At 36.2% G+C, this 19,476-nt stretch overlaps 1 protein-coding gene across 14 annotated transcripts in view; it reads left to right on the top strand.

Moving 5' to 3' along the window:
- CCDC88A (coiled-coil domain containing 88A) overlaps positions 1-19,476 on the top strand; it is a 71,285-nt gene that overhangs the window by 39,199 nt on the left and 12,610 nt on the right. For 5 of the 14 annotated variants that reach the window (XM_072333686.1, XM_072333684.1, XM_072333683.1 and 2 more), the window contains exons 15-28: positions 1,052-2,122; positions 2,605-2,732; positions 5,119-5,257; positions 5,877-6,053; positions 6,604-6,765; positions 9,115-9,392; positions 9,580-9,723; positions 10,297-10,483; positions 10,833-10,978; positions 11,618-11,710; positions 11,903-12,117; positions 16,804-16,887; positions 17,907-18,110; positions 18,414-18,485. In XM_072333686.1, coding sequence (XP_072189787.1) covers positions 1,052-2,122; positions 2,605-2,732; positions 5,119-5,257; positions 5,877-6,053; positions 6,604-6,765; positions 9,115-9,392; positions 9,580-9,723; positions 10,297-10,483; positions 10,833-10,978; positions 11,618-11,710; positions 11,903-12,117; positions 16,804-16,887; positions 17,907-18,110; positions 18,414-18,485 — 3,100 coding nt within the window. Of the gene's footprint in view, positions 1-1,051; positions 2,123-2,604; positions 2,733-5,118; positions 5,258-5,876; positions 6,054-6,603; positions 6,766-9,114; positions 9,393-9,579; positions 9,724-10,296; positions 10,484-10,832; positions 10,979-11,617; positions 11,711-11,902; positions 12,118-16,803; positions 16,888-17,906; positions 18,111-18,413; positions 18,486-19,119; positions 19,207-19,476 lie in introns of all 14 variants that reach the window. The other 9 variants (XM_072333679.1, XM_072333678.1, XM_072333673.1 and 6 more) reach the window with 5 other exon arrangements.

Raw genomic sequence — 19,476 nt, 5'->3', positions numbered from 1 at the left:
AAACATCTCTCAGCGGAGAAAAACAGGATTCAGGTGGCTGGTCACTTTCGAGTAATGTTGGAGTAGAAACTGAGAATTGTAGCAGCTGCTTCTTGCAGGGTCCTGTATCTGAGCAGGTCTGCTTCTGAGTCTGTGTCACTTACCTTCGTACTTATCTGGATACAACAGATCCTAAACATCCCTTGCACCAGAACTACCAGCTAGTCAAAGCTCAAAAATGATGGCAGAATTTATTATTTTGCTTGCTAGAAATTGGAATCTGTGTCTTAATGAAAGATGGGGGCTGTATTTGGGAAGGTACTGATATTATCATATGGGTGCAGGCCCTGTTAGAGCTTTTGCAGTTCTTTGCTGAGCAATTCAGAAGACTGGTAGAAAACAGCTAGTAGGAGACAAGTTATGGATACTTCTGGAAATTGTTGTTAGTAGTAATCAAGTCCTTCAAAATTAGAACTGTGGTTATCTTTTATTAATTTCACAACTTCTTGATGATATTTCTTCTGAAGATATGATCGATTGTAAAGAGGACACCCTCATATCCCGAAGATCAGTTCTGCTTTTTCCAAGTGAAATAAAGACACTCGTGTTTATCCCACTTCCTACCATCTCAAGTTTGGTTTAGAACCTGACTGCAGTTTTATTCTTTGTTTCTATGTTTCTAGTAAAAGCTCTCTGGAAATCACAGATTTTAAGGAAAATACAAACTAGATTTGATTAAGCACAAATGAGAAGGAAATGAAGCTAAGATAAAATACAACTTTTGTGTGGTTTTGGGTGCTTTATTTTTGTGTTGTCTGAAATCTAAGAAATCTAAGAGGAAAATATTTGAGGAGTCTCATTGATTTACAGCTTTTTTTGTCAAGCTGTCACCTGTGTACATATGGACTGTCTGTAAGGCTGCAAATAAATAATCAGTAAAGTCTTATTTAAAATCCTGCCAAAAAAAGGCAGTAGGGTGCAGTCCTAGTATCTTAGCAGTGTTCAGTTTATGTATGGGGATAATTATTTGTCGACATGTTGCTTATGAAAGTCTGTTTTTCCCTTAAATTAGATAAGACTGTTAGAACAAGAAAACGAACGTTCAAATCAAACCATAGCTTCTTTAAGACAACGCTCACAAATCGGTGCTGAAGCACAAATGAAAGAAATTGAAAAGGAAAACAAAATTCTTTATGAGTCTATTAAGGAAACCAGCAGTAAGTTAAATAAGCTTGAATTTGAAATAAAACAAGTCAAGAAAGAAATGGAACTCTATAAAGAGAAAGCAGAGAGAGCAGAAGAACTTGAGAATGAGCTACATCGTCTGGAGAAGGAAAATGAATTATTACAGAAAAAAATTGCTAACTTAAATATCACTTGTGAGAAGATAGAGGCCTTAGAAAAAGAGAACTCGGACCTGGACATAGAAAACAGAAAGCTGAAAAAAACTTTGGATAGTCTGAAAAACCTGTCGTTTCAACTGGAGTCCTTAGAAAAGGAAAACTCACAACTTGATGAAGAAAATTTAGAGTTAAGAAGAAGAATTGAATCTTCCAAGTGTACAAGCATTAAAATGGCGCAGTTACAATTAGAAAATAAGGAGCTGGAGAGTGAAAAGGAGCAGCTTAAAAAGAGCCTTGAACTCATGAAAGCATCATTTAAGAAAAGCGAACGCTTAGAAGTCAGCTACCAAGGTCTAGACACAGAAAACCAAAGGCTGCAGAAAGCCCTTGAAAACAGCAATAAGAAAATTCAGCAATTGGAAAGTGAATTAGAAGATTTAGAGTCTGAAAATCAAACTCTGCAGAAAAACTTAGAAGAGCTGGTAATTTCTAGTAAGCAACTAGAGCAACTAGAAAAAGAGAATAAGTTGTTAGAGCAGGAGACTTCTCAACTGGAAAAAGATAAGAAACAGCTAGAAAAAGAAAATAAGAGACTTCGACAACAAGCAGAAATTAAAGACAGTACTTTAGAAGAAAACAATGTCAAAATTAACCATTTGGAGAAGGAAAATAAGTCTTTGTTTAAACAAATAGCTGTCTATAAGGAGTCATGTGTACGCCTGAAAGAACTAGAAATGGAAAATAAAGAACTTGTGAAAAGAGCTAGCATTGATAAGAAAACCCTTGTCACTTTACGAGAGGTAAATAGAAAGTAGTTACCATTCTTGTAATCTGTTTTACAGTATAGAGGACTTGTATCTATGTTTTGGGGGGAAAAAAAGAATGCTTCAATCTGTAAACTGTTAGCATATTTTAGGGGTTGCAGTAGGGACATAGTTGCATAACAATAATAAATGCAGTCATATTTACACTGAAACCTATAAGGGTGCTTATAGACATCTATGGAGCCTTTGTTAAATGAACGTTGATCAGATCCTTCATCTTGGTGTTTGTTTGGACTGATGCATCAACCCCCTTGATTTTGATGTTGAAGATCAATTTAGAAAGGGATTGAATGAAATCCTAATTTTGGTTGAATTGGAATGCCTGATACAATTAACTGGAAGGAAGGGAAAGTTAGTGACACAGACAGATTTTAGATGGTGATAGAAGATTTGTCCCTAGACAGAACTAAGACTCTATTATTTTATTTGTATGATAACACTATCTTTTTCTGTGTAAGGACTTGGTGAATGAAAAACTGAAGACCCAACAAATGAATAATAATCTAGAGAAGCTCTCCCACGAACTTGAAAAAATAGGCTTAAACAAAGAGCGTCTCTTGTGTGATGAGCAGAGTAGTGATGACAGGTAAGAAGTGAAAGAGAGAGTAAAACATGGTACACTCATTGTAATTTTCTTAAAATCTGTGGAAAAAAAAGAAATTGCTTGCTTTCCTTGTTTGCTAAGAGATTTCTAATTCTCGAATGTCTGCATGTCAGCAAAACTTCATACAAGAGCTCTGTCACTCTTCCATGCCTGCCAGCATAAAGCAGCTGCTACCTGACATCTGTTTCAGTTTCCTCTACGATATGTTGTATTCTGTCTTGTCCTGCATGGATTTAGGGAAAACTTGTGACAGAAGAAAAGCAGGCAGATATGGGATTCTGGCTGATCTTTCCAGTCTTTCTTCCAAGATGCTGTTCTTTTCTTATAAACAAAACAAAAAAACCCAACAGAAGCAGGGGGTGAATAGTAGCAGGTGTTGTCGTGATCATCTGTTATTGCCAGTGATTGTCATGAACATGTAGATTGCTTTAGGGCCTTTAGTATTGAAAGACAACCAAATGACGTTTCTTTTTCTTTAGTTTCCTTTTCTTGCTGCCAGAGCTGATTTAGTGGGGTGGTGCCGTAGAACCATTGCCATCTCTTGTTTTCTGCTGGTGTCCTTTATCTTCTTCTCTCAGCTTACAAAATAAGGAGTTGTGTCAAGAACAGTCCCTAGAAATTTGTCTATGAGAAAGTGGAAGCAGATTTAGGTTTATTTTTCACGTAGTACAACTTCCAAAAACACCTATACAGAGTAACATTCTTTCCCGTTTGAGATAGCTCTACATTCTTGAATGAGAAGTATTTTTAAAAACAGCTTGAAAAGTGGGAAGTTTAGTTGGAAATCGTGCTTTTCAACTGTCCTTCCCTTTATTTTGCAAAGTAAAAGCACTTTTTTTTTTTCCCCCTCACTTAGAGAAAAATCTTTCTATCTGGGGCTAAGCTGATCCCATTCGATAAATTAGCTTTGAATTCTTTCCCACTTTCCTTTGTCTTACCTTTCAAATGACAGCTGTCTTTAGGCAAACATTTGTAGATTCAGACATTTAATCTGAAATACCCAAATGTCAGTGAGAACAGAAATTTGTACCATTTCTTGTTAAGTATTCAAAGGGATGCTAGAGATTAAGTCTCTTTTAATAGTCTTTTTCCTTCTTTTTTTGTGTTAGTGTATAACTTTCTAATAACAGAATGTATTTGTAGCTGAATACATGCTTCAGCTCACAAAGATGAAATGCTATCAGTTCTACTTTTTCATAAACTGCCTGTTTCTTGTACCTTAGAATCTAGAATTCTCATCCTACTATATAATGTTTTTGGACAGCTTTCTACTTCCTAATTCTCTGCCCATTGGTCTTCTGCTCCAGTTCCTGATTAGATCTAATGCTGTTGTCAATTTAGGAGTCTCTTGCAATCTCTTCACTCCAAGAGATTTTTCAGCAGTTGAGATTAAGAAGGAAAGAGTTTATGACTGCTTCTATTTTATCCTACTGCTGGCTAAAGCGGGATATCTTCCAAATTCTGAACACATGTACAGTGGCAGTACAGTTCACAGAATCACAGTATTGTGTGAGTTGGAAGGAACCTTAGAGATCATCGAGTCCAACTCCTGGGATTCGAGCCTTTCTGTGTAGCAGAGCAGCATTTCTGCCACTTGCGCCACAGGGGGGATTCGAACCCTGGGCCTCCGGTATTGCAAGCAGCACCTCATACCACTGCGCCACTGGAGGCACACAGTTGAAAACTGATTGAATGTGGCCTTCTAAAATCCTCTTTTCTAAAAGGTCTAATAATGTATTAGAATATGCTGTGCTGACAGTTTCTGGAAATACTGTTACAAAGCAATGTATCCTATGTTACAAAGCAATATATCTCATGTTATAAAGCAATATATCTTAAATCTGGTCACTTCTCTCCAAAATTTGTAGTTGTTTCTTTATGTGCCGTACAATATTGTAAATACAGCAAAAAAAAAAAACAAAAACCAAAGGATTCTTCACATGTCAGGAGTGGTAACAGTCTTAAAATAGCAGCAACTGGGCTGAGTGAGCAATTCACACTCGTACATCAAATGAGTATGCACCTGCAAAGAACCGTTCTCCATCTCTAATGCCTCCTCTATTTGAGCAGGCAGGAAATGGGAATTGATGAAAATCTTGCTCTCCAAATACTTCACATTTGAATTCAGTTGCTGTCCCTGCTGGATTTGCTGGAGTGGAGCCAGAAAGAAGGGTGCTGTCAGCACACCCACACACTAATTCTCCCAGTAAAGTCAGCACCCTACTGTTGTGGCTGAGTATTGCTTATGTATATCTGTTGCCCTTGAGCCTACTGCTTCAGAACGTTGTGAATATTTAAAGAACCTGAAATAATTGTTGAAATAAAAGCATATATATGTATATATTTTTTGTGGCATGCTTTTGAATAGGTACAAACTTTTGGAGTCAAAATTGGAATCCACTCTTAAGAAATCTCTTGAAATAAAAGAAGAAAAAATTGCTGCTTTGGAGGCTCGTTTAGAAGAATCGACAAATTTAAACCAGCAGCTCCGTCAGGAGCTTAAAACAGTAAGGAGAATGTCTTCTTTTGCGTAAGGTTAAATGAATCATATTCCAGCTACTGTTGCTTCTACTCTTTGCTTGGTATTTTTGTTTAAGACAGCAAAAAAGATGAGTAACCTTGGGGTAGCATAAAGCAGAGCAAAGGTGTAATTGCTTTTTAAAGCTACAATAGTACAGGTCCAGAATTAAAATCATATGAAAAGAAGTTGAAGATCATTGAATATGTCAAGTAGAGAAAAATTCTGAAGTCTGTTTGACTTGGGATGCCAAAAAAAGTCAATTTTTGTTAAGTTATGTTTCCTGAACTACTTTGAGCCTGAATGACTTATTAAAAAAAGAAATAGTCTCTTTGGTTGTTGGACTTCATTATGAAAGCTGAGAGATACAACTGAAAGCTCTAAAATAAAACAGTCTCCTGCTGGTTTGTAGTCATACTTGTCTGTTTATTATGGTTGAGCTATTGGTATCCATACATCATTTTTGCAATATCTCATCAAACGTACGCAGAAATACAGTGGTATAGAGCATTTTTTGTACTCTGGAAAGTGGTACGGTTGTATAATATTATATGATATAGGAAATGGAAAACTGTAAACTGAATGCAAATTGTCCTAAATAATTTCAGGTGAAGAAGAACTATGAAGCTCTCAAACAAAGACAAGAAGAGGAAAGAATGGTTCAGAATCCTCCTCCGAGAAAGGGAGAAGAAAATCAGCCAGTCAATAAGTGGGAGAAAGAAAACCAGGAGACTACTAGAGAGTTACTGAAAGTTAAAGACAGATTAATTGAAGTGGAAAGGAATGTAAGATGTGCTTTTTCTGCTATTCTCATTTGAAATGTTTGTCATGAGCTGTTCTAGTAATTTGAATAAGGATATTCTTAAAGAAGTGTGCAGTGTATCACCTAATTTACAGAGTGTGTTGTTGTGCATAGCACAGCTGGGTCTTGTGATGCTGTAAAGCACTTGACAGGCATTTAAAAGGGAAAAAAATATATATACCTGAATTTTCCCCTTTTGAATCTGCAGATATCTCACAAATCCCTCATATAATCTTCACATACACATCACTGGGAGTTCCTTACCGTTTCTCCATTGGTAAAATAATAGTTAGCCATTATTTCAATCTTCAACTGTAGCAATATCATTGTATGTTACTTTTGTAATATAAGGTGATACAGTTTTATTCCACTCTGTAAATATTTATGAATGTTGAAAATCTCTTCCTTGCTGCCGAAGTACAAAGGATCATAGTTGTGTAAATCAGGCTGTTTTATTTGATTTAGAGGAAGTGTTGTTTCTAAAGTTGCATAAAAACCTGTGAACTCAGTTTCTTTTTTGTTGTTGCTCAAAGAATGCTACGCTTCAAGCAGAGAAGCAAGCGCTGAAAACACAATTAAAGCAGCTGGAGACACAGAATAACAATCTTCAGACTCAGATTCTTGCACTTCAGAGGCAGACTGTCTCTCTACAGGAGCAAAACACAACTCTACAAACCCAAAATGCCAAGCTTCAGGTAATATTTTCCTATTTTCTTTTTAGGAATAAATTCAATTCAGAATAGCAATGATGTAAGTTATGTTTTGCTTCTGGTGCACATATGGAAGAGAAAGGAATGTGCAAATAATATGCACTAAGCACAATCAAATGATATTTAGTGATGATGGAGAACAAAATTTCTAGGAGCTGCTTTTATTCCCTTGTGTTTCTCCTATTTAAACTTGTGGCTTTATAATCAGGAGTAGAGTAGGTTCTCTTAATCTGTCTTTTAATATATATCTATATTTTTAAAATTATTATTTCTTTTTTAATTCTAAATTAGGTCAAGGAAGTAGATGGTGTGTCCACAGAGACTACTAAGTTATTCTATTTTTATAACTGGAATTTAAAAATAAATAAAAAAAATCATACCTAAAAGAAAAAGCGAGGTGTTAGTTATCAAATACATAGTTTAGGGCTTTTTTTATCCTCTGATAAATAAAATACAGTTCTTAATGAATTGAGTATGTTTTGGAGCTCTAAAAATCAAAACTACTCAATGGGAAAATTAATAAAGTCTGCAGTTCAGCACAGATAGATGCCAAAAAATGATGAAAAGTGGGCAGAAATCAATGAGTGAAGGAATCCTTATGTGTGTGAACAAATAATGTATTTTGTGAATGCCTTGAGTCATCTTTCTGTCTTCTGCTGTTGTACCCCAGATGCACTTTCCATCTACCACATTGAAATCTAATTAGCGCACAGTGCTCCCCATTGTGGCAGGCAAGCCTGTGTACAAAACAGAGTCTTTGTGCATATGGTCTGTCTCATCTAGTTTTTAAAATATTAGTGGGCACGGGTGTAGAAATATCTTTTGAGTATCAGACAAATGGGGATATATATGTGGGATTCAGGACTTTTGCTATTTTGTAATAACATTTGTCAAAATAACAAGAATAGCTTACACGGTTCCTTTTTGCCTCATGGGAAAAATCACCACAAGCCTTTCTTATCTGATAAGCAAGGGTAATAACTGTAGATAAGTTCAAGTACTGCAGCAATGAGTTGAAAGAGGAAGTACTTTTTGCTTCTAATGTTGCTGTGAGCCTTACCAAGCAGTGTGGTGTTATTAGATGGGAATGACAGGAGAATGAGAAAAGAGTTCCTCTTCTTCCTTGAGGATTCAGCTGTTTTGCTCATATCTGTTGGTGATCAAATAAACCTAAATTAAAAAAAAAAAGCTGAAGTATGCTCGAGAAAATTAAAGTACCTGTTAACCTGAAATGCGAACTAGGCTGGTCTTTGTTGACTACCTTGAAGCTGTTCCTGAGCAACTGTAAATCTAGTATTCCTCCTGTTACCCCTAAAGAACATATCAGAAAAATGGTATGTCAAAGAATAACTGGGAATTCTGAACTCAGTCAAACTTTGAATTCAGTCTGTGAAGTTTTATAGCACGTATGTGCTGTCAGATGTTACTTCATTTCCACTAAAGGCTCAGCTTTTTCTGCAGCAGAGAATGCTTCCATTCTGACAGAAGGGGATTTGTTCCCTACTAACAGTGTGTTCTGCAGCGATAGACTTTCTTGGTTTCTTTTTAACCATAACAGATAACTTGAGGATATAAGAAGTCTCAGGCAGTTAGTGAGTGTTTTTGTTTGCTTTTGTTTTTGATTAAGAAAGAGGAGGAGACAAGCATATTACAGCTCTGATAACAAGTATGTTAGATATGTTTAATACATCTAAGATTAGGTTATTTTTTATAGGCAAAGTAAAGATTTCTATGTCTTATGTTGAATACTTAAATGTATAATGGATATTAATACTGTTCTGACATAGCTTTTAAAAAATGGTATTCTTCACAGGAGTGCTTTCTGTCAGATCCTACAACATGCACATAAGGTGATCAGCTGCTGCCGTTTACAGTAGTGGAAAATGAACAGTAACTGGTAGCTTCTCAAATAGAATCTGGCTAGTTCTCTCTGTTAAACGGATGGTAATGTTTTAAGACTAATGGTGAAGTCTACATGGGTAGAGCAAGGATTTTGTGGGGACAGTAGAGATTTGTGGATAGAGATTCTGTACAGGAAAGAGTTATACCAAAATAAAAGGAACTTGCATATTAGAAATGTCACAGACTGGATTTACATAAGTAGAGGATCGTTGATGATCCAAAATATTCTTAAGGGTGTACAAATTTGAGTTAATGAGATAGAAGAAGAAAAGTATTGTCATTAAAGGTCGTCAGGTAATTGAGTAAATAGATGGTCACAGTTAAACACTCAAAGTTGAACACTCAAGAAACCCCTTAATTAGGAGGCTTCAGACAAGATGACTCAGTCTAAGAAATTAATTTGCTTCTATTGTCAAATATTTATGGCTGCAGGTTGAAAATTCTACTCTTAATTCTCAAAGTACATCTCTAATGAATCAGAATGCACAACTGTTGATTCAACAGTCTGCTTTAGAAAATGAAAAGGAAGGTGTGCTCAAGGAGCTTGAGGATCTGAAGTCACTGTACGATTCACTTCTCAAAGACCACGAAAAACTGGAGCACCTACATGAGCACCAAGCATCTGAGTATGAGTCTCTGATTGCTAAACATGGAAGTCTTAAATCTGCACACAAAAATCTGGAGGTGGAGCATAAGGACTTGGAAGACAGGTAAATTCTAACATGAATGTTAAGATTAGAAGACTGGTTTATCAGCAAAAAATGCTGTATACTTTCTTAGTATGATTTCCATTACTCAAAGATATAAGATCTTCAGAATTTGAAAGATCACCATTTCAAGAAAATTTCTGTGTTTTCTTATTATTCTGTAGAAAAGAAATATGATTTTTGTTTGCAGGTACAATCAGTTGCTTAAACAGAAAGTGCAGCTGGAAGAATTGGAGAAAGTGCTCAAAACAGAACAGGAGAAAATGCTGCAGCAAAACGAAAAACATGAGACTGTAGCAACAGAGTATAAGAAACTTCGTGATGAAAATGATAGGTAAAACAGAAATCTGATGTGTTTGCTAGTGGAGCTCTGAGTGCTCACCAGCATGGTCTAAACAAGCATTGCATCCACTCATGTTTCTTAATACCTGATGCCATGCACCAGAACATAGAAGACCCATACCTTACAGAAACTCTGCTCTGTAATAGGAAGGCTGAATCGGGGGGGAAAAAAAAAAGCACAAAGAATGGTAATTTTATCCTGACTACACTGAATTTTTCTTTACAGCACAAGAATGTCAGGCAAAGTGCTGTGTAGTGTGGATGGGGGGCTGTAGAGAGAGCAACCCACAGTGAGTTGCTCAAGGGGTGGGATGACAGGTTGATGCTGATAGGGGAAGTATGATGCTGATAGGGGAAATGTATTGATGTGGGCAGTGAAGGTCTGCACAACACATACCTGTGGGAAATTAGATTTAGAGAGAACTTGCTAAGGAAATTTTATACCTATTCTGAGAGGGTAGCATCAAGCCCTGGAAGCACAGTGTTTTGAGGTAGCGTGGGTTACTGAATACATTTCCTGAAATCAAAATTCCATGTATTCTTTTATGTTACCTTTTAATTCCAGGCTTGCTCATGCACACGATCAACTCTTGAGAGAGAATGAAGTTCTGCAAACTGACCATAAGAATTTGAAGACGTTATTGAACAATTCCAAACTGGGACAAACACAATTAGAAGCCGAATTCTCTAAACTCAGAGAAGAGTACCAACTGCTGGATATTAAATCTACAAAAATAAGTAATCAATGTGAGGTATGTGAAAATCACTGTATTTTTAAGACCAGTATCATCGCAATGTTATGTATAAATTCATAAAATATGAGGTGCTTGAAAATTGATCACTTGTTTATAGATAATGAAGTGGATCTGAAGGTAAATGAATTTGCCTGCTGTATAGGAAATCATAAAAATGGGCTTGTGCTGCGTAAAGCTGTATTGAGTTAAAGTGTTAAAATTCTTATCAGTTGAATCATGATTCAGTTTTCTGTTTGACTGTTGAAGTGAATGCATTGTAGACCTCTCTAAGTTTTCTTGATAATCTCATCTGTGTATAAAATAGGCTCATATATGTATGCACATACCATTTCATTTATTTTAACAGCTGCTTAGCCAGCTTAAAGGAAACATGGAGGAGGAAAACAGACATCTACTAGATCAAATTCAGACATTAATGCTACAGAATAGAGCATTACTTGAGCAGAATATGGAAAGCAAGGATCTCTTCCATGTAGAGCAAAGGCAGTACATGTGAGTTTTGAAAACAACGAAATTACTGTGATAAGAGCAGTTACAATTAAAAAAAAAAAAAAATCTTGTTGTATATGGAAATGAACATCTGATAAATAGCATGTTTCTCTTTTAAAAAGCAAAACCTTAAGTCATGCAAGAACAGCAGCTGAGTAATACTAAGAACATTGTTTTTTAACTAAAAGATGAGTGAGACTGCTTTCGTTCTTAGAGATTAAATCATGTCTAATTAAAATGTTGTTTATTCCTCATTTAAAGATCCTAGACTGTCTGCAAACCGCAGCCTTTTTAATGAATTTGATAGAAGAGGATAAATTTGTGTAAATGATCCTGGCATGACCTACATAAACCTTTTGGGGGGAGTGGTATTACAAGGGCTGATGTTCTTTTCATACTGAAGGCTGCTTGTTTTCTTTATTTCACTGTCTTGAGATATATATCTATATATCTGTATATATCTATATCTATCTATATATATATATATATATCTAACACTATATATAGTGTTAGATAAGAATTTCCCATGAAAACTGTCAGCTTTCAGATAGCTGATGTCCAGAGGAACATACTAATTGTGTGCTACATATTCATTAAATATTCATTTTCCAAGCATACACTATAATTAATTTCTGTTCACAGTGACAAGCTAAATGAATTAAGGCGACAGAAGGAGAAATTGGAGGAGAAGATAATGGATCAGTATAAATTTTATGAGCCATCTCCACCTAGAAGGTAGGGAACAATATGGTGTACAAATAGATATCTGCAACACAACTTTCCCATTCTGTTCCAATTGAAAGATGAGATTTTTTTGAACTTCAGAGGAACAGAATGATTTCTGTATTCTTTCATACATAGGACAAATATGAAGACCAAAGTAATGCATTACAAATGCAAATAAACGTACTGTATTATTTTTAACAGAAGGGGCAACTGGATTACACTGAAGATGAGGAAACTGATGAAATCCAAGAAAGATGTTAATCGAGAACGTCAGAAGTCTGCAAGTCTTACACCTACCCGTTCAGAATCCAGTGAAGGATTTCTTCAGCTGCCCCACCAGGACAGTCAGGATAGTTCCTCAGTGGGCTCAAACTCTCTTGAAGATGGCCAGGTCCTGGGAGCCAAAAAGAGTACTAGTGAGTACTACGAAACCTCTCTTTGGTGTATTTAAAAATGAAGAGGTTGTCAGTTTAAACCTATGCATTTAGAGGATTTTTTACAGATAATTCTTAAAGTCTTTAAGAAATTAACCTGAATTTTTTCATTAATTATTATTATTGTGTGTTTTGTTTTGTTTTTTTTTAAAGATTTCATGCAGATCTTTTTAGTGGGCAGATGGTATGTTTAGCTTTTCTGTGGCTCTAAATGAAGTTGTTCAGAGGAAAGATTTAAGTGAGTTTGGGTCAGGAAAGCAGAATTTCAGGTAGAATGTTAGATAACATCGCAGGGGACCGTGTTTTGTTGCTCGCTTTTGTCCTAGCATGAATCCTTCTCATCTTAGCGCTTTGCAAGCTGTGGCCGTGCTTATCTGTAGTTGCAAAATAGATCTACTGTTTGGAGTTGTTCCTCCAGCATCTCACAGAATTCAGTGGTGAAGATTTCTGACAATTGAATATGCAGTGGAAAGCATTATATAGGGACATGACTTGTTTTTAACAAGCAAACAAAACAACAAAACAACAAAACTAAACCACTTGTAACTCATCTGAAGGATTAAAATTAAGAGATTTAAGAGGGAAATTGAAGAGCATCACAAAAGTGTGGGAGGATCAGATATTTCAGATTACATTGAAAGAGCTTGCTACCCTCCATTTTAGGATGCCCGCCATATAAACGATCAGGTTCCGTGTCTGATATATCAGTATCTTCTGTCATCCACTAATGGCATGAATCACAAACTGTCCACTTTCTAACATCTTCAGAGATAATATTGCAGACAAGTTTTCAAGTTGCAGTGATTATGGTTAATAATTAGAAATCAAAAGCATTTTTGGCCATGCATTTTAAAAGCATCAGAATACATGTTTAATAACGATCATTTTTACATTTTAAATAAGTTCTTTGTCTTAGGTTTCAAAATGCATCAGATGGATATTCTGCTTTCATGGCAGCTGTGAATTTTATGTGTTTAAAATAAGCTGCTTTGGTGGGATTTTTTTGAGCTTACTACATAAACTTAGCTAAGGTTGAAAACATCTAAGAGCTCTATTTCATGGAAGATTTAAATTAGATACATCATTCTTTTTTAAATAGTAAAATATTAAACTTGAGGGTAGACTTCATTGCTTTGGTTGCCAACTTGACGGTTTGGGGAGTTCATATTTTTCAATGTTAAGAGTGTCTAAAGATTCAAAACAGGTAACTATGCATTTAAAAAAATTATGCGTTTTTAGAATGTAAACTCAAAGTCTTACAGAGTTCAGGTCTGAGTGAAGCTATAGTGGATGTGTTTACATGTGGGGTTGAATCAAGCATGCATACTTTGGTTCAGACTGGGTGCATCAATAATTCTGTGTTCTGGAAGGGCATTTTCTTTGTGTTCATACTTGAGACCTTGTGGTGTGAACACGCCTCTGCAGCACTCCCGATGAAGCCTTAAAAGAGGATTGGGATTATTTAGACCCTGTTAGCTTTCTGTCCATGCATCTTGTTCATATTGCTTTTAGTGGCAGTGTATTTATCCACACGCTGGAAGGGCTGATCTAATTCTGAATCCTTACTTTCCTCGATTACATGTCACCCTGGCATCCATAGTTTTCTATAGTATTTGGATAAACTGGATGCCAGATTGGTGCTGACAATCTCACTGGGACAGCCTGTTTCTCACAAAATTAAGATCAGAATATGTCAGTGAGAAGTACCAGTAGTGGTGCATATTTTGGTAGACTGCAAAACAACTTCTGCGTCTCCTACCTGTTCTCAAAGAAGTGACTGCAGTAATGGCTTTCACTAAAAGAAGATAACGGGAGAAAAAAATCTCTACATTGTCTTCTATCTATGCATGGTGTTGTAGCTTTTCACACCAATGGAAGGCCATTTGTGGAACAGAACTTGTCTCTTCCCTGGCTCCACCAATCTCCTATGCCTGTAAAAGGAGGTGGTCCCAGGGGGAGATGAAACCCCCCCCCCCATGTATCCTTCAGAAGATAAGAGAAGCCAATTTCCATTCCCCAAATTGCTGCCATTGGCACAAATCAGTGATGCACTCAAGGGTTTCTCAGTGTCCTCCAGTGATCCTTAAGATGTGTGGGCTTCCATATCCTCTGTCAGCGAAACAGAAATAATAATTCCAAAATGAATTATTTTGCTACTGCTACTGATGGAAAATTTTCTGTGTGACAAGAAAAACAGCAGCTGGGATGATTTGCATTGCTTTCAGAGAGCCTGAAGCCCTTGTTTGGTTTCAGAGGCCTTGACTGGGGGTGTGCCTTTATGGCTGAATGTTTGCAGCACAGGGTTACATCCTGTAGGCACCGTTTGCTCTGACTGCAGTTTGACCTTCATTTTTCATGTCTGTACTCAGTGGTTGAGTCTGGAGAGTACCATTGATACATGGTTTGTGTGGATACCATTCTGAACTTTTGTGTTGAAAACTTTTGGACTGTTTTTTTCTCTATAAGGGGGAAAAAAAAAATACTTCTGTTAGCTTCCACTTCAGACATATCAGATTGTCAACAGCATCCACAGAATAAGGAATATTACTAAGCTGCCATCTTTAAGTAGTAGATCCAGTAATATATCTATTACACTATCATAGAAGTAACAGAAATATATTGTGCTCCATTCTGAAGATGTCTGCCAAGTGTTTTCCTTTATGCACAAACAAAACGTGGGGACTGTTATGTTATCATTACTGAATTCACCATGTTGCTTTTAGCAAATGGCAGTGGGATGACAAACTGAGGGTTTTGGGTTTGATGCATGGGAGGTATTCATTTTCATCTCCGGAAGTAAGATCATGCTCATAGAATCTCAAAAGAGAAAGAAATCTTCTAATGCTTATGACTAGAGTTATAGTTTGTATATAAAAGATTACTAAGATTAAGATAGCCCTCCTACCAGTTTTATGGAGGTTTTTGGAATAAATATGCGAGGAGCTAAAGCTGCCTTAAGCTGAACTTTTCTGTGGTTTTCTATCTGCTTTTGCTGTAGCTCTGCTGTTCCAGAATTTTTGCAGGACCTTTCTTTCAGGCTAAACAAGTGGGCACCAAGGAACTTACTTGCAAAGGACTTTACAGAAGATACTAATTGTGGGAGACAGCAAGTAAATGATCTAAAGTGTTCTGTAGAAGGGGTTACAAATAGGTCTTAACTGCATTGTGTCCCATGTAGCCTTTTCAGTTTACATTTGCTTTCTTTTATTTTGTTAGAAACAGTCTTTTTACTGCAATCGCTTTACCCTATGTACATACTACCTGGGTTAGTATTGCTCTTGGTCTACGATTTGGGCTGCTGGGAGATGTTTGAAGGCAGCAGAGCATTCTGCTCTAAATGCAAACACCAAATAACACAATAGAAAGATTGATTGATTGATTGATTTCAGGCTAATTCTTGTGCACTTGTAAATGTATATGTATATACATACACGTAAAATATGAATGAAATATATGTATATGTGTACATATGAAATAGAATGGATGTATAACGAGCTACTGGCTTAGTAGAAAAACAAGGCAAATGACAATGCATGTGTCTCAAAAAGTCACTCTGGAGAGGTAAAAGAAGCAGATCTTGGGTTAGACTGAATGTTCTGCACTGCTTTCACATCTGCATAAATAAGAACATTCAGTGATTCCATTATGTTTCTTTCTGGATCTTGATATCTAGTTGTTTGCATGTGGCTCCTGTATGCTTTGCAGTCAGCTGACACATTTATCTGCTGCTTTAAGTTGAATTAATCAGTGAATAGTAATCAGTTACTAAAGGAGAAGAGCTGAATCTAAGGATGAGCAATTTTCCCCCTCCCCATCTTTAAATACCACTTGTAATTTTAACTGTTTCCTGGTATATTATATTAACTTTCTTTTACTCCTCCTCAAATATTGCAGCATCACTCACGTTTGTACTTTCTTCTGCTATTTTATTTGTTTATTGAATCTTTGGGGTTTTTTCAGCCAAAAGATTCATTATTTACTGTTCCAGCCAGTAAATACTGACTTCATTTTTCTAACTACAGATGCATCTTAATTACAGACAATTCAGTAAGGTATTAAAAGCACTGTATGTGTAAATGTAGCTTCTTCAATATAAGGTCCAATATTATTTCTAGCATACAGGATGTAATCATAATTAATAGTGAGCAAAAAATATTAACAAGGATTGTTTTATACCACAGGCATCGGGCAAAAGTTACTGTTTTCAAAAGATAAGAACATACTTCAAAGTAGACATTATACTTAATTACTTTCATTTAAAACGTTTCTGCTTCACGTTTTTGTTTATGTTCAATAAATGTGTTTTTCACATTCATAAGAAAAAGTATTATCACCAGTTTTTATAACCATCTCCAAAGAAGTTCCATGTAGTTTTCCAGGAGATGGCAGTTAGAGCTTTCAAACTGTGATACACTCCTCACCATTGTTTTCAGTGCGTTTCTGAGTATCTTAAGGTTTTCACAGTGTAGTTTCCATATTTTGGTGTAGCTTTCATATTTCATTATCACACAGAAGCATAAGAGTGATAGTTTGTAGCGTAGCTTACATAGCTTAAACTCAGACATTCATTTCTGTCCTTAGTTTCAACATTTAACTTCCATCTGTTCTTCTCCCTTTTTTTTCTTTCATTTCCCTGTTTCCGTTTTTCCTCATGCTATGACATAAAAGTGGTTGCACTGAAAAGACTGCCCTTTTTGAGGAACAGACCGAAGGAAAAAGACAAAATGAAGGCCTTCTATCGTCGCTCCATGTGTAAGACTTTATGACAGTTCAGCTTCTTTAAATGGCTACACTGGCTTCCATTACTAATTTTTCACTAACCTCTCCCTGGACTGCGCTGTATTTTTCCTCCAATTTTGCAATGTGCAAGTCCTGCTACTATACAAGGAGCTGGAGTCTTTTCTCTTTCCTTTTTTTTAAACCTGAGCACTGAATACCTTATATATGTCCACATGTGCACACACACATTCACATGCACATGCATATATATATAGATATATATACATATATATATTCAGTGCATTGCAATTACATGCATTTGTATACATATTTGTATATATACACATTTTTGCATGTGTATATAAGTTTACAGTGCACTGTGTAAGCGTAAGTAGTTCTAAATTACACATTTCATAAGCCTTTTATTAAGAAATCGCTGCAATTTTTTGCTTGAAGAGAGTATAGAAAAAGTAGTGCAAGGTTGTATGGTGGTCTGTCACTCTTCGATTGTTGTTGCCAAAATTTTGTATTGATTTATTTTCCTTTTTCATGAGGAGTGGAGAAGTTTCTCTGTCTTTGCGAAACAAAGGTGAATGTCATCAGAAGTCATCATTTTCAGATCCTTTTTTTATGTGAAGTACAGTATGCCTGCAGTAACCTGCACTGTACGAGGATCCTGTGTCATTGTTGACCTTATATTGTGTTAGCACCTTGCCTGTGTATTATTTGTTCCATTTTTATCATTGAAAATAGTGTATCAAAGCTTCTAATATAAATACATATTACACATCATTGCAGCACAAGCATGGTGATTATAGCTAATAAAATCAGATTTAAGAACCATACAGAACTCGGAGAAGTGTCTGACTTTCAGTACTTCTCAATCATTGAGCTGATTGCATGTCATAACATGGATGATCTTGTGTTTGTACCTTCTGGTATTCAATGCACTTTAATGCTTAGAGAACTGTCGTACATTTTGCAGTATATAAAATAAGAACAAAAGCAAATACATTGACCATGCTGATCATTTGCTTTCATTTGCATCCCAGCCATGAATGACCTGGTGCAGTCCATGGTCCTAGCAGGAGGACAATGGACAGGTAGTTCTGAGCATCTGGAGGGTCCTGATGATATATCTGCGGGTAAAAGGAGGAAAGAATTGGGAGCTATGGCCTTCTCTACTACAGCTATCAACTTTGCAACTGCCAACTCTTCTACAGGCTTCAGATCCAAGCAGTTGCTAAATAATAAAGGTATAGGTAGAAGCTCTTTGCACCATGATGTGTCTATGTGTAGCAGCAATTTTATGTATATATTTTTTTGTATTTATATTATTTATATTTTTTTTCAGCAAAAAGCAACCTGAATAAGTGACTTATGGTGATATGACAGTGAACAGTTATAATAACTATAATTAGAAAATGTCAGGATTGTGCGTACATAATGTTACATAAGTAAAACTCGATTGATTTGAACATTATTAATGGAACTTACAGATGATAAGTGCATCTATAATCTTCATTTTATTTCACATCTTCTTTTGTCTCTGTGTATAGATGCTATGTCGTTTGAAGATGTAAGTCCACAAGGTATTAGTGATGATTCTAGCACAGGATCAAGAGTTCATGGTAAGATGTAGATTGAAATTAAATTACTGAAGGATGTATTATGTGAATGTTAACAATGTTTGAGGGGGTGAAAAAAGACCAAAACACAACACCGCACCCCCAAAACAGTGAATGGCTCGGTTACAAGTGAGCATGCTTTCTGTTATTTGCATACCTCTTGATTGCATAAGTATCTGTGTTGCTTCTTCTGGTTATCCTTTTCTTCAAATACTATCAGATAAAATATTCTCTTTCTCTAGTAGAAAACATGAAGTGCATCTGAACAGGATCAGAATCTTTTGCCCTTAAAACCTGTGTTTGGAGTTAATTGCAAAATAGAAGAAACTGTTATGATCTCAATCCTGAGAAGAGAAAAAAGAAAACACACACACAAAAAAACCCAAACAAGAAAAATCACAAATGAACAACAAAACCTGGTCAGATTTGCCAGTATTTCTTGTTCAGTGAGATGTAAATGTGTTCTGTATGTATCTTATAAAAAATCATTATGGGTTTCTTCAAGCAAAGGCATGAATTGAAAGCTGTGAGAAATTATTTAGAAGGGGAATTTGTAACCCCTCTGAAAATACTTACAGTTAGTGTGAACTTGTTTGAAGCTAATAAAATAACAGTGCATTTCCCTTGTATTGGATAGGAGTACAGGATATTAACTGTGCAGATGCTCTTGCTCCTCCTGTTCGTGGCATTTCAACAATGTGCAAGGTTCCCTGTCAAATCTGTTGTAAGTGACCTAATCACGAGCAACTTCCTGCATGCCACTCCTCTCATCTTAAAATCCTGGTTTCCCACTAACCGCTCTGTTCCACTTCTAAACATGCACTCTATTTCTCTCTTCCTCTCCCTTGTACTTCACTATTCCTGTAGTGCCCTTTTCTAAAGTGTCCTCTTGGACTGCCTGGAAATCCCTTCGCTTTCTGGTCTGTAAGAAACCAATTTGTTAACAGTGGGCATGCTAAGCCTGTGAAGTGCATGATTCCTGCCTCAGAGCATT

Source organism: Excalfactoria chinensis, chromosome 3, assembly GCF_039878825.1.
Source record: "Excalfactoria chinensis isolate bCotChi1 chromosome 3, bCotChi1.hap2, whole genome shotgun sequence".
NCBI lineage: Eukaryota > Metazoa > Chordata > Aves > Galliformes > Phasianidae > Excalfactoria > Excalfactoria chinensis.
This window is presented reverse-complemented; position numbering and strand designations above follow the sequence as displayed.